The 12,745-nt window shown below is 36.8% G+C and overlaps 1 protein-coding gene across 1 annotated transcript; it reads left to right on the forward strand.

Annotated features, from left to right (window-relative positions):
• Window positions 1-1,653: 1,653 nt before the first annotated feature.
• On the forward strand, window positions 1,654-11,291 carry LOC307051335 (signal transducer CD24-like; the record flags this gene model as incomplete). The annotated part of the gene is made up of 2 exons (XM_079701626.1): window positions 1,654-1,658; window positions 11,015-11,291. 2 exons carry the CDS (start codon window positions 1,654-1,656, stop codon window positions 11,289-11,291), a joined length of 282 nt encoding a protein of 93 aa, XP_079557752.1.
• Between the last annotated feature and the right edge of the window lie 1,454 nt (window positions 11,292-12,745).

Consider the following 12,745-nt stretch of genomic DNA (forward strand, 5'->3'; position numbering starts at 1 on the left):
TGAAATTTTATTTGCTGGTCCCTCTGCAGATTATAGAACATACAGAGGGCAGCACAGCATGGCAACTCTGATACAAATGTGCTAGGAAGTGCTGGGGGTGGATTAATGACAAAAAAAGAGAGACAATGTGGTGCTACTTACCATATATGTAAAGCCCATTTGTTTTCTTTTCCTTAAAATTTTTTTCCTTGTCTTTCTTCCATCAGCTCCTAGTCCTCTAGGCTGTCACATGTTATACGTGACTTGAATTATTCTACTGAAGAGGGAATGCTTTATCACTTTAAGAAAACCAAATGTTAGAAAAGACCTTCTTTTATTGCTATTCGGATATACTTATCATTCGATAACTAGCCACCCCTCTAGACAAAGATTTCAAAACAGGAGTTATGATTTGCCAGGGCATTTCACAGATCCAGCCATTAGTGTTCACCCAGCTGAAAACTACAGGACTAAAAATAATCCAATTAAGTAACAACAGTATATTTTAAATCAGTGCTGAACAGATGGTAACGTATCCTCCATTCATTATTAATTAATGTTCATGCAGCATCCACAGAGAATGACTCTGGGTTACTGCTTCCTGAAGACAGAAATGGAACTTCCCTTCTCTTTCAAGGTTGTATCATCTTGTTGGTGAAAACCATCTTACAGGATCTGGAATAGTTTTATGAAATAAATCACCTTGGAAATGGGAACAGAAAGGGCTTCAGTAGATTTTATGACCTCAACAGATGATTTCAAAAATAAAGAGTCTAGAAATGATGAGTTTTCTTATTTTAGAAGAATTTAAAATTGCAGATGTATCTGCCTCCTGTCTCTACTCAGTATGCCAGCAGAGACACTGGAGGTTTTTCTCTTCTTTTAATATCACCTCTACATTTTTAATTTATGAATACTTAGCTATACCTTGTAACTATTTTTTCTCTCTTGACCTCTACGTAATATTGCCACACATATATGTAACATTTGAAGTTGGCAAAGTGATATTCAAGCACAGTGATCTCTCCTATGGATTTTTGGACACCAGTGTTTCAGAGGATATCAACTTGGTTAACACTTTGTGGACTGGTTTGTCATCATGGCAATATTTTTCTCTGCCATATTAATTATAGAGGATACCAATGTCTCTCTTGAGTACTTCTTTGCTCATAATTATCTTGGAGAGTCATGATTTCAGTTGTGTTCCCATACCAAAATAAAAGAGCTTTCCAAGTTTAGAAAAAATTTTCCTACTGATGGAAATAGTTCCCAAAATTGGTTTACTTATTTATTTTAAATAGCATTCATCATCATGTGCATTTATTTTGTGGATAAAATGACCACCAAATTAAGAATTCCACTTTTAGGCTTATCCAACTTCTTCATTTTCTCATTAAAAGCTATAAAAATTTTAACCATCTATGGTAGCTAGTTGCCGACTCAATACTCATGCACCTCTCTGCCTTAATGAACTCTTAATTTGGGAAGATGACAATGTATTTAGCTAAAATTCAACATTTTCTAACCCCTATTATAAAATAAGAATGGCCAGTGATTTGTACGAACATGTCTTTAGGAGGTAGTTTTTGAGAATGTCTTTTAAAGAGGTTTATTCAGCTAGTCCCTGCCTGGAATGCAGGCACTGACTAGAGTTCCAGCAACCATCTTGTGACCATGAGGTAAACTTGAGGATGGAAGTCACAGACTAATGAAAGCAAAACAGAAATATAAATGGAGCTTGGATTAAAATGACTGACAGTCCTGGACTGTTTATCTCTGATCTGCATATTAAATATGAGAAAATGAATTCCTTATTTTGCCAAAGCACTCTTTTCTTGGGTCAATTCTCTATCCTAACTGAAACAGACTGTCAGAACCGAGTAGGTCCTTACAGTGACCTACTGCTGGAACCAGCCCAACTGGATCTGGTTCCCTCTTCCACCTTCACCCCCAATACTTGTCTGACCTGTGCCCTACAGCTCTCTCCTGCATACACTCTATTTCAGCCCCATGGCCTCTTTGCTGTATACATCAGGTATACTCCAGCCTCCAGATTTTGCACTTACTCTTCACCTTACCTGGAGTTCTCTTGCCCTGAATGTTTGTCCAGCAAGTTCTTTCACATCCTCTAGGCTGTTACTCAAAAATCCTCTTTCCAGTGCTTCTTTCCTAGTCACTGTTTCTATCACTTCAACATCCTGTCCCCTGACATTTTATATCTCCCTTCCCTTATTTAGTTTTCTTCCTTGCATGATCTAACACATGGTATATTTTGCTTTTAAGTTCATTTTATTGCCTGTTTTCCCCCTCCCTCCTTGGAATGTAAGCTCTAAGGGACAGGTATTTTTGCTTATTTTATTACTAGAATAGAGCTGGGTACCAGGGGTGCACATACATATTTGTTAAATAAATAAATGTGATAAAGAACTGGTTGAAGGAGGAAGATGTGGAGGGAAAATACTAAGGCTCAGATAATGGAAATTCAGAAGCTGGTAATCCTTATTTGGTTTAAATAGCAGGGAATCGTGGCCAAATTTGAAAGCCTAAGTAAAGAGAGAGATAATAAATATTTCCAAGAGCAAAAGAATAAAGAATGAAGCAAGGAAATGCAGAAAGATGAGGGGCAAAGAGCTCAGTTAGAGGGAACTGCTGTAGTCAAGGGGAGTGATGTGCTTTTCTTGAGAGCAGAAATGAAAATACCTGGAGATTGAACCCAGAGAGATTTTGTAATGGCTAGGATGGATATGGAAGAAACTCATTTTGGACAGTCTCAACTGCCTAAGAAGAATAGGATTCAGGAAAATTTGTTGAGAGTGAGGGAGGGAGTAGAGGTGGAAGGATGGAGTGAGGGGGAAAATTTTATGATGTTAGAGACTGCAGGAAAGGGAAATAATACAGAACTGAAAGAAAATTGTTAGTAAATATTTCTGCAAGCTCAACTTGAGATAGATAATGAGAACTTACAGTCAACTCTCCTGGCTTTGTTTCTTTTCTTTTAATTCTTTGCAACTCAGAAGTGGGAGTAGGAAATAAACAACAACAGATGGTCAGCTTTCCCCAGGGTTGGTAAATGGTAAGGTGGACATGGCAGAAAGACAAGGTGGTTATGGTTGAGTAGGTTGTGGAAATGATTGAAAATGGGCCTACAAGGTAGAGAAGGAGAGGGACAGTATGTGGGTTGTGAAGGCAGGATATGCCCTAAAATCCCAGGGTGCTCCCTGACCATGGACTCTACCTTCACCCTCAACTGAAAGTAGATTTGGACTTTTGTTCCACTTGTACCTATATTGTACATGAAGTTTATGTTCAAGGATTCATAGCATTCTTTGACCATGTGCCATTTGGCCTGATGTAGAAATATGACCTAACAGAAAACCTCTAGGGCAAGTTTTATGTGCACACTTTCAGGTACTCATGCTGGGAAAGATGTAGAGCTCATAAACGTAAACTCATATGCAGGGGAGGGGAAGTGCTCCCCATTTCTGCTTGGTTTTAAGTGTGTGTCCTTCACATTAGCTGTCATTATTCCAGCTCTCCTTTTTGTTCACATGCTTCACACAATTGCCAAACAGAAAGACTGGGAGTTGGAAACTTGGGCTCTGGAGTCTGTCATCTGAGATCCAATCCTGGTTCCAGCACTATCTAGCTGTGTGATCCAAAAGAGCAAGGCACTTAACTTCTCCCCAAGTCAATGCTCTCATCTGTGAGATGGGGTGTACACCACACAGGGTTGTTATGACGATTGGTGAGATATGTATACAGTACCTAAAATGGAATCTTGCATATGAAACATTTATAATTAGCTATGATGATGGTGGTTTTGGTGATGGTGATGTTTCATTCAATAACTATAGGAAGTTACTGAAACTTCATAAAGAATACACCCATTATTTTCTTGAGGTGGAATAAGTGGGACTTGTATTCCCTGAACATAAGCAAGGTACAATTAATTATTATAATTATAAACTTTGCAGTTCTTTCATGAGGAGTACATTAATTAAATTCCTGGCCTAAGGCTTTCTACATGGTACACGCAGAAAAAACAAACATAAGCTTCTGAGAGACATCTAAATTTTTCCATGGCCTATAAAAAATTCAGATAAAAAATACCGATTCTCAATTCTAATCACTATAGTTTCATTGTAGAAAAAGCTAATAAATAAAGCAAAAATATGAAAATTAAAATACCCATAATTCCACTATCCATATAATTATAAATAGCTATAAATAACCAAGGATATCTTGACTCTTCTGAGCCCTTTTTCATGTATATACATCTCTCTCATCCAATTTAAAGGAATTTGTTACAAATATTAAGATGCCTAGAAATCCAGGACAGGGCAACTAGAGAGAAACAAATGCTGATCATCATACTCATTAAGAATTTGCACATGGAAGGGGAAAAAACACACCAGAAGAATTCCTAAAGAATATTGAATCCAGAATGAAGAGGAGAAGGATGTTCAGTCCTTACATAAATTTTCTCTGTTACTCTTTTTTCCTTTGTCATGTCTGAGTATTGCTTGGTTTTGTTGTATAGTTTGATGGTTTAGGGAAGATTTTTAGGATAGATGGAAGCTAACATGGTATTCAAAAATTATAAAGAGCCTGGTTGGAGTGGGTTGTGGTTTCCTCTTCAGTCTGTAATGTAAATATTGGGTTGGCCAAAAAGTTCGTTTGGGTTTTCCATATATTGGTTATGGAAAAACCTGAACGAAATTTTTGGCCAATCCAATATCAACAATTCAACTTGAATGGATAAATATCATGACTTTTTAAGTGGATAGGGATGAGGGAAATCAGCTGTAGTAGACTATTCATATTACATAGAAGTCAATAAAACCAAAGCTGTTAAATCCTGTATCTACAATGATTTGTTAGGACATCTACCTAATTTTCTGTCTGAAAGACATGATATGATTCTGAGTCTATGGGAACTATGCTACAACTATATAAGTTGTGGGTAACTGGTAGCAATGCAAAATAATTCTTGTCTATAGACATGCAAGTGAATTCTGTAACCTTCTAACATTAACTTCTTGAACTGGTTGGGACCCCTCATATTTCCTGATTAATGAGTTAAATACAATCCGTAACAAGTGTTCATTTGTATACATGTATGAGAGTCATAATTTTATATTTATTTATTTCTTTTTTTAAAAAAATATCTTTTGCCCAGTTTTTTCTCTGCAGTAACAATCCAAGGCAAGTGTTGTTTTCCAGGGGCTCTCTTCCTGATATGCCCTCTTCCTGATATGCAGAGGTTGCCATAAATCCTCATAATTTTATTTTAATTGCATTTTTTATATCTTTATTGGAGTATAAATGCTTTACAATGTTGTGTTACTTTCTGCTGTACAACAAAGTGTATCAGCTATATGTATACATATATCCCCATATCTCCTCCCTCTTGAGCCTCCCTCCTACCGTCCCTATCCCATTTCTCTAGGTCAGCACAGAGTACCGAGCTGATCTCCCTGTGCTATGCGGCTGCTTCCCACTAGCCATCCGTTTTACATTTGATAGTGTATATATGTCAGTGCTACTCTCTCACTTCATTCCAGCTTCCCGTTCCCCAACATGACCTCAAGTCTGTTCTCTATGTCTGTGTCTTTATTCCTGCCCTGCCACTATATTTAAAAGTTACAGATCCTTGACATTTGGAACATACAATTAAAATGCCTCATGATTTTCCTGCAGTCCTATAAAATTTTCCCAACCATTTTCTTTTGGTTGGCTTTTTTCAGCAGGGTAAGTGTCTTAGCTCCAGCTGCAAAATACCAATCGACTGGGTGGCTTAAACAACAAATATTTATTTCTCCCAGTTTTGGAGGCTGGAAGTATGAGATCAGGGTGCCAGATTCTGGTGAGGACCCTCTCCCTAGCTTGTAGATAGTCACCTTCCCACTGTATGCACACAAGGGTGAGAGAGAGCTCTTGTCTCTTCATCTCCTTATATGGGCACCAATCCCATCATGGGGACTCCACCTCCATGACCTTGTACAAATCCAATTACCTCCCAAAGTCCCCACTTCTAAATACTATCACACTAAGGATTAGGGCCCCAACATATGAATTTTGGGGGGACACATTATGTAAGGAAGCCAAATATATCCATTGGGTATATATCTCATTCTCAAAGATCTCTATAATTAGAGACTTAAATTTCCCCTTGACCCAGGAGTATTTTAGGAGATTTTTGGTTGTATTATATTCATTTAAAAATTATTTTTGTCTTCTGAGTTTTCATATATATTTGTTTTAAATTACTAATGCATTGTGACTTAGAAAATGTTCTGTTGGTGGGAACGTATTGTGAATTTCTTTATAGTCATAAATACAATCATTTTAAGTAGTTTTTAGCCAGATGAAACCAATACATCATTGATAGGTTTTAAAATATATTGTTATGTATTTTAAGCATTTAAATAGTATTTCTCAAGTGCCCCTATCTCTACCTTATCGAATTAATCATCCCACATATTTGAGTTCAGCTCTTTCTGTCTTCTCTTTCTAGATTGATTGATTGGTGTTTATTTGAAGGAATTGACTTACATGATTTTGCAGTTGGTAAGTCCAAAATCTGTAGGGAAGAGAAACAGACTGAAAATCCAGGTAGGAATTATGTTGTAGTCTTTAGTCCAAAATCTGCAGGGCAGGCTAGGAGTTTGGGAACTCAAGCAGGGTTTCTATGCTACAGTTTTGAGTCAGAATTCCTTCTTTTTTGGAAACTTCAGTTTTCACACTTAAAGTCTTCAACTGATTGGTTGAGGGTCACTGCTTTACTTAAAGTCAGCTGATTGTAAATGTAAATTGTAAATGTAAATTCAGAGCAACATCTAGCCTAATGTTTGACCAAACAACTGGGCACCATAGCCTAACCAAGCTGACACATAAAATTAACCAGCACACTTCCCCAACTAGGATGGCACGCTTTGTGAAATGTTTTCTTACTACTTTATCTTCCATACATTGAGAACAATGTGTTAAGACATTATGAAAATTGTGCTTTGTTTTTTTACTATGTACCATATATTTATACTTTTATGAACAGTATTCTATGGTATTTTATGTGGATGTGGTTAGTCTCTGCTTCTTTGACTATTCTGTGATATTAGTAAGTGAACTCTGGTTCCCTTGGAGCCTATATTTCTTCTCTGTTCCCTTCTCACACCTATGCTTTACTATGTCCATCACAGGAGGCTCTGCAGAAATCCAGACAAGGACTTTGGAAAATCAAGGCTTCATTAGGCTTCCAGCCTGAGCTGCGGGCTCCTGTCCAGTTTCACCAGGAATTTTGCTTTGGGAGGGTATTAGTCAGTGGTCTACTATTAATAAAATGCCTTTCATTTCTACTTTTCCTATTAATCATCCTCAGCCTCAGTGAAAAATCCAAATAGAAGAATTCTTAGCTTCCTGGTATAAAATATCATCAAATACCTCCAAACCAAACCCAGGTTCCTAATGACCCATTTCATTCCTAAGTGCACATAAGTCCCTTGAATGTGTAGTTGATTAGGATCTTTTTCTTTTTACTGTAATGTGTATAAAGCTCTTAGTACAGTACTTGAAGCATAGTTAGTGCTTAATAAATTTTTCAATAATTATTACTTCATCCTTAAACACAATAAATTAAAATATCATTTAGCTCTTGAAACAATTACTATATACCTTATCCCTTCATATAATGACTGTGTTGGAATTCAGTCTATGCAGTGTCTTAGATGTTTCTAGTTACCCGAGGATCACCCACTGATGGAGTGAAATCTCCTCAATAAGGACACCCCTGGAGAGGATTTAGGACTATGCACCTTTAGGAGTCTTTTCAATGTTGCCACTTTGCTTTGGTTGCACTTTTGATTGCACATCATTAGATGTTCCACTGCTTACCACACAAACTTCTTGCTTGTTAAACCAATGATCAACCAAGTTCAAGTTACTTTGATGACTCTGAATAGGTTACAGCAAGAGAAGAAAATAAAATACATCTCTAAAATATGACACAAGGGAAAAAAGTAAAAAGATGCTGAAATTTATGACTGTTTCATGGATATCAAGCTATTTATGAGCTTTGAAAACAATGATAATGAAAATTATCATGCTTTACATTGATATAGAACAATTTCTAACATTTATTTTGTTTCACAATTTTCATAGTATCCTTGTAACTATTTAACTATGTATCATATATTTCTATTTTTGTGAATGTTATCCTATGATATTTTATGTGGGTGTGGCTCACCTCTGCTACATTTACAAGTAAATGATGAAAAGCAATGGCAAATACCTTTTAAAGCATTGATGTCAAAAGGGATAGTAATAGGGCTTCCCTGGTGGCGCAGTGGTTGAGAGTCCGCCTGCCGATGCAGGGGACACAGGTTCGTGCCCCGGTCCGGGAAGGTCCCACATGCTGCGGAGCGGCTGGGCCCCGTGAGCCATGGCCGCTGAGCCTGCACGTCGGGAGCCTGTGCTCTGCAACGGGAGAGGCCACAACAGTGAGAGGCCCGCGTACGGCAAAAAAAAAAAAAAAAAAAAAAAGAAAAAAGAAAAAAAAAAAAGGGATAATAATAAAAGTACAAATTTGAGGCTGCTATGTTTACTGATAGAATAATCCTAGATTCAAGATAAAACAAATATTTTTGTTCATTGCAGCCTTTCAAATGAATTAGAAAAAAATGATTTCAGAATTCCTCAGGAAAAGACAGATAATACACTAAATGTGACTTGTATCCAACCAAAAATATAAACGGAGTTTAAATAAAATTTTCATAGCCTGAGCCAATACAGCCTCATTCACAAAATAAGTTATACTTTTCATGTGTGATTTAATCAGATACCAGAGTTTAAAGTATCTCATATTATCAAGAGTTTATTTTACTTGTGGTGAGACATAATGTCAGTAACAATGTTTTATGGTACTATGAAACATGCAAATTCTTTCTCTTTTTTTCCCCTCCAATTTATTTGACATCTCAAAGCAGGCAACTTTTGAGTGAAGGTTTGGGGTAATGTTATCTGCAAAAGCCTTGGACGTTTCCTTTCATTCTGGAATCACTCACTTTAATAAAAATGTTAACTTACTTTTGCATCACTCCTTAAAATGTACTAAGTACTTCATGTGATTTGTCTGGCTTGGCCTGCAGAAGAATCCTAGAAGGTAGGCTTGGCATGTTTATATAGGACAGTGCAGCATGGTGGCCAATGGCACAGATGTTGGTTTCAAAGTCCCTGGGTTCGAACCCTCCCTTTGTCCTCATTCCTTCGGCATGTGATCACTGGCAAGTAGCCCAACCTGTTTCCTCACCTAGAAGGAGAGGACAGCCACCTCACAGTGGTAAGAATTGAATTGATAGATGTGAGTTGCTTGGAGCGCCCCCTGGCTGTAGCAGTCATGACACTAGCCCCAGCTGTCCTTGTTTTCCACAGGAGTAAAGCCTTGCTCAGAGAGGTTATATGCCTTTTTACAGAAACTTTTTTTCCTCTCCTTTTTGGAAAGTGAATTCTTCATTGAGAAACAAAGAGAAAGGGGTTGATTAGTGCAACAAAGAACAATGAAAAATTAAATAACTGTGAAGTTTGCCATTTTCAAGAATCATTTGTTTAAGAAAAGCATTCTACCTTGTTTATTTCTGGAATAATTTGCCTTCAGGGTCATATAATCACAGAAGAGCTAGTATTTAAATATTCTACAAAAAAGAAAGCAGCTTTTCATTTTCTATGTATGATATCAAAAGATTTTTCTTAACAATGGATTATTTCTGTGATGACAAGGGTATTTAATATATTTAGATATATTTCTAATGTTTTATTCTTCATTTGGTGGCTACTAGTTGATGTTGATCATATAAATGACTCACATATACTTTTTTTCATTTCAATTCAGGTATATACAGAATGTTATAGACTAAATGTGTTTTCCCTCAAAATTCATACGTTGAAATCCTAACCTGCATGCACTAACCTGAATAACTTCACAACTATTCTATTTCATGACATCCCTGTACATGCCAAGATCTTTCTTCTTTCTATGTGGATATTTGCTTTGATATAGTTGATCCCTCACAAGGATGATTTTTCTCTTCCTTTCCTCCTCCTCCTTTCCTAACTGTATGCCAGGAGCCCCTGATTGTCTCCTTTGGGTTCCTGCATCAGCCACTGTCTTGGTTCTCATTTTGGCTTTGAATTGTATAGGGCTTTCCACATAACTGTTGCAAGCACACCTATCCTTCCCCTTTAATTAGATTAAAGTCCAGCTCAGTGAAGACCACATTCATACAACCACTGTGTCACATGCTTCGGAATTATGACTTAGAAGAATACATTTCATCCAGGCCATCTCAAATAATCATGTAAAGAAAACAAGTATTAATCAGGATAATTCTAGCCTATAATCAATCTATTAACTACAGCCAATCTTTTGACTTTAACCATCTAACCAACCACCTATCCAACTCTCCTTGGATGTCTGAAAGGCACTGAAAACTCTCATTTGACCCCCTGATTATGTCAAATCCCTTGTCAGATGCTCTCATATTTCTACATATTTTAAAGTTTTACTTTTTTGTATAATTATTTTCTTAATATCTGATTGTCTCACTGGATTACAGCAGATAATGACTGTTTGTGCCCAGTATTGTATCCCACATATATATCAGAACAAAGAAAGGAAGGCAGGAAGAAAGGAGGGTAAGCAGAAAGAAAAGAATGAAAAATCTCCAGTTTATTGCTGAAGATTCAATGGCTGTTAGCCCCCTTAGCAGTATGATTTGATGTTCCTTTGTAGACTGCACTAATATTTCCAAACAAAATTGCTTTTAAAATATAACATTAAGAGCAATTTCCATTTCAAAATTTTAACAGTTATTGAAAATCTCTTCAATGCTTTTACAAATGGTCTTGAAGCTTCCCCAAATGTTCTAGGCATTAGTAATGGGTGTCTGTGACTGTCTCCCAAAAACTGCTTACCTAGTTACCTCTAAACAAAGAGAAAAAAAAAAGCCTGGAGAAGTAATTATCATGCTGTGTGTAAAATAAGTGCAGTAGTGAGACGCACTGTGCACCGACGTGGAGCAGACCTGGGCAGGGCGATGATGGTCAGGCTCGGACTGGGGCTGCTGCTTCTGGCACTGCTCTTACCTACGCAGATTTATTCAAATCAAACAACTGTTGTAACACCTTCAAGTAACTACTCCCAGCACACGTCAGCTGCCCCCAATCCAGCAAATACCACCACCAAGGCAAGTGACGGTGCTCTGCAGTCAACAGTCAGTGTCTTGGTGATCTCCATCTCCCTTCTACATCTCTACTGTTAAGAGACTTCAGGCCAGGAAACATCTATAATTCCCCATCCTCTCAACCCAATTCAGATGGCATCCAGACATCCAGTGTGACAAGGGGAAAAAAAAAGTCTTCATTGAATGAATCTGCAATTTCCACACCTATTTTATTGACAGAAACTGTTGAGGATCCCAAATTTGATTGGTTTGAAGAGCATGTGAAGGGTTTGACCAGATGATGAATGCCAATATTAAATCTGCTGGAGTTTCCTGTACAAGATGAAGAGAGACAACCTCCAAAATTGGTTAAGAGATGATTTCCTTAAATGTGACTTAAGAAGTATGGATTCATAAAACTCTACCTTGAAAGTGAGAATAGATTTTATCTTACTTAGAGATAAAGAATGCGATGTGGAACAGAGATTCAGTTTTCATTTGGTTCATTAAATTTGTAAGGCCATAAAACTATGAGGTAAAACAGAAAGCTTCTGTGATTCTATTTATATGTACATTAGAAGGAACTTCCAAGTGTTACTGTAAATCCTCAATGTGTTGTTTCAGCAGTACTAATTTAATGCTGATGTACTCCAGAGAAAATTTTATGTTAAGCTATCACTGTTCTCTTGGGAACTGAACTCTTTCTCTTGGGGTTTGGGTTTGACATTGCATTTGAATTTTTATATAGTCATTGATATGTACCAGGGCAATGATGGATTGGAATCTACCCCAAATCCAAGCATAATGAGTACATTTCACTTATATACTTATCAACTATTCTTCTTCAAAAAGAGCACTAGATTCATTTAGCTAAACAGATAAAGAGTAGAATTACATTGATCTCAAATTATTTCAAAATACTTTTTATTTCTGCATATGTTGAATACTTTTTACAGCTTAAAAATGATCTGTTTTGAAGGTAAAATTGACAAATCTTAAAATTGAAAAGGCAAATATGTGAAGGAGCTACACTATAACCAAATATATTTGGCAAGGGAAGACTGGAAGCTTGCTTCCATTAAATTCAGAAAAACTTTTATACTCTTTTCTGTAAATACTTCTTTTTAAACTGAATCAGAGTAGCCACATTTGGAACAGTTTCTGTTATCATTCAATATTTTTAGATAGTTAGAACCAGGTCCTAAGCCTAAAGTGGGCTTGATTTTGGAAAGTAAATCTTTTCACAACTGCCTTGGTGCACAGAAACCTGTTTAAAAATAGACACTCCCTAAAGTCTTTTGTTCACATGGTCACACACTGATGCTTAGATGTTCCAAAATCTAATATGGTCACAGTAGTCTTGATAACCAAAGTCATTTTTTTTCCATCTTTAGAAATCTACACTGGAACAACCATATCCAACAGATCTCAAGTTACTGTGTGTGTGAATGAATATTCTCTTTTGTTTCATACCTGAATGCTGTACATCTATTTTGGATTGTATATTGTGTTTGTGTATTTCTGCTTTGATTCATAGTAACTTCTCATGTTAT

Source organism: Hyperoodon ampullatus, assembly GCF_949752795.1.
Source record: "Hyperoodon ampullatus genome assembly, chromosome: 4".
NCBI lineage: Eukaryota > Metazoa > Chordata > Mammalia > Artiodactyla > Ziphiidae > Hyperoodon > Hyperoodon ampullatus.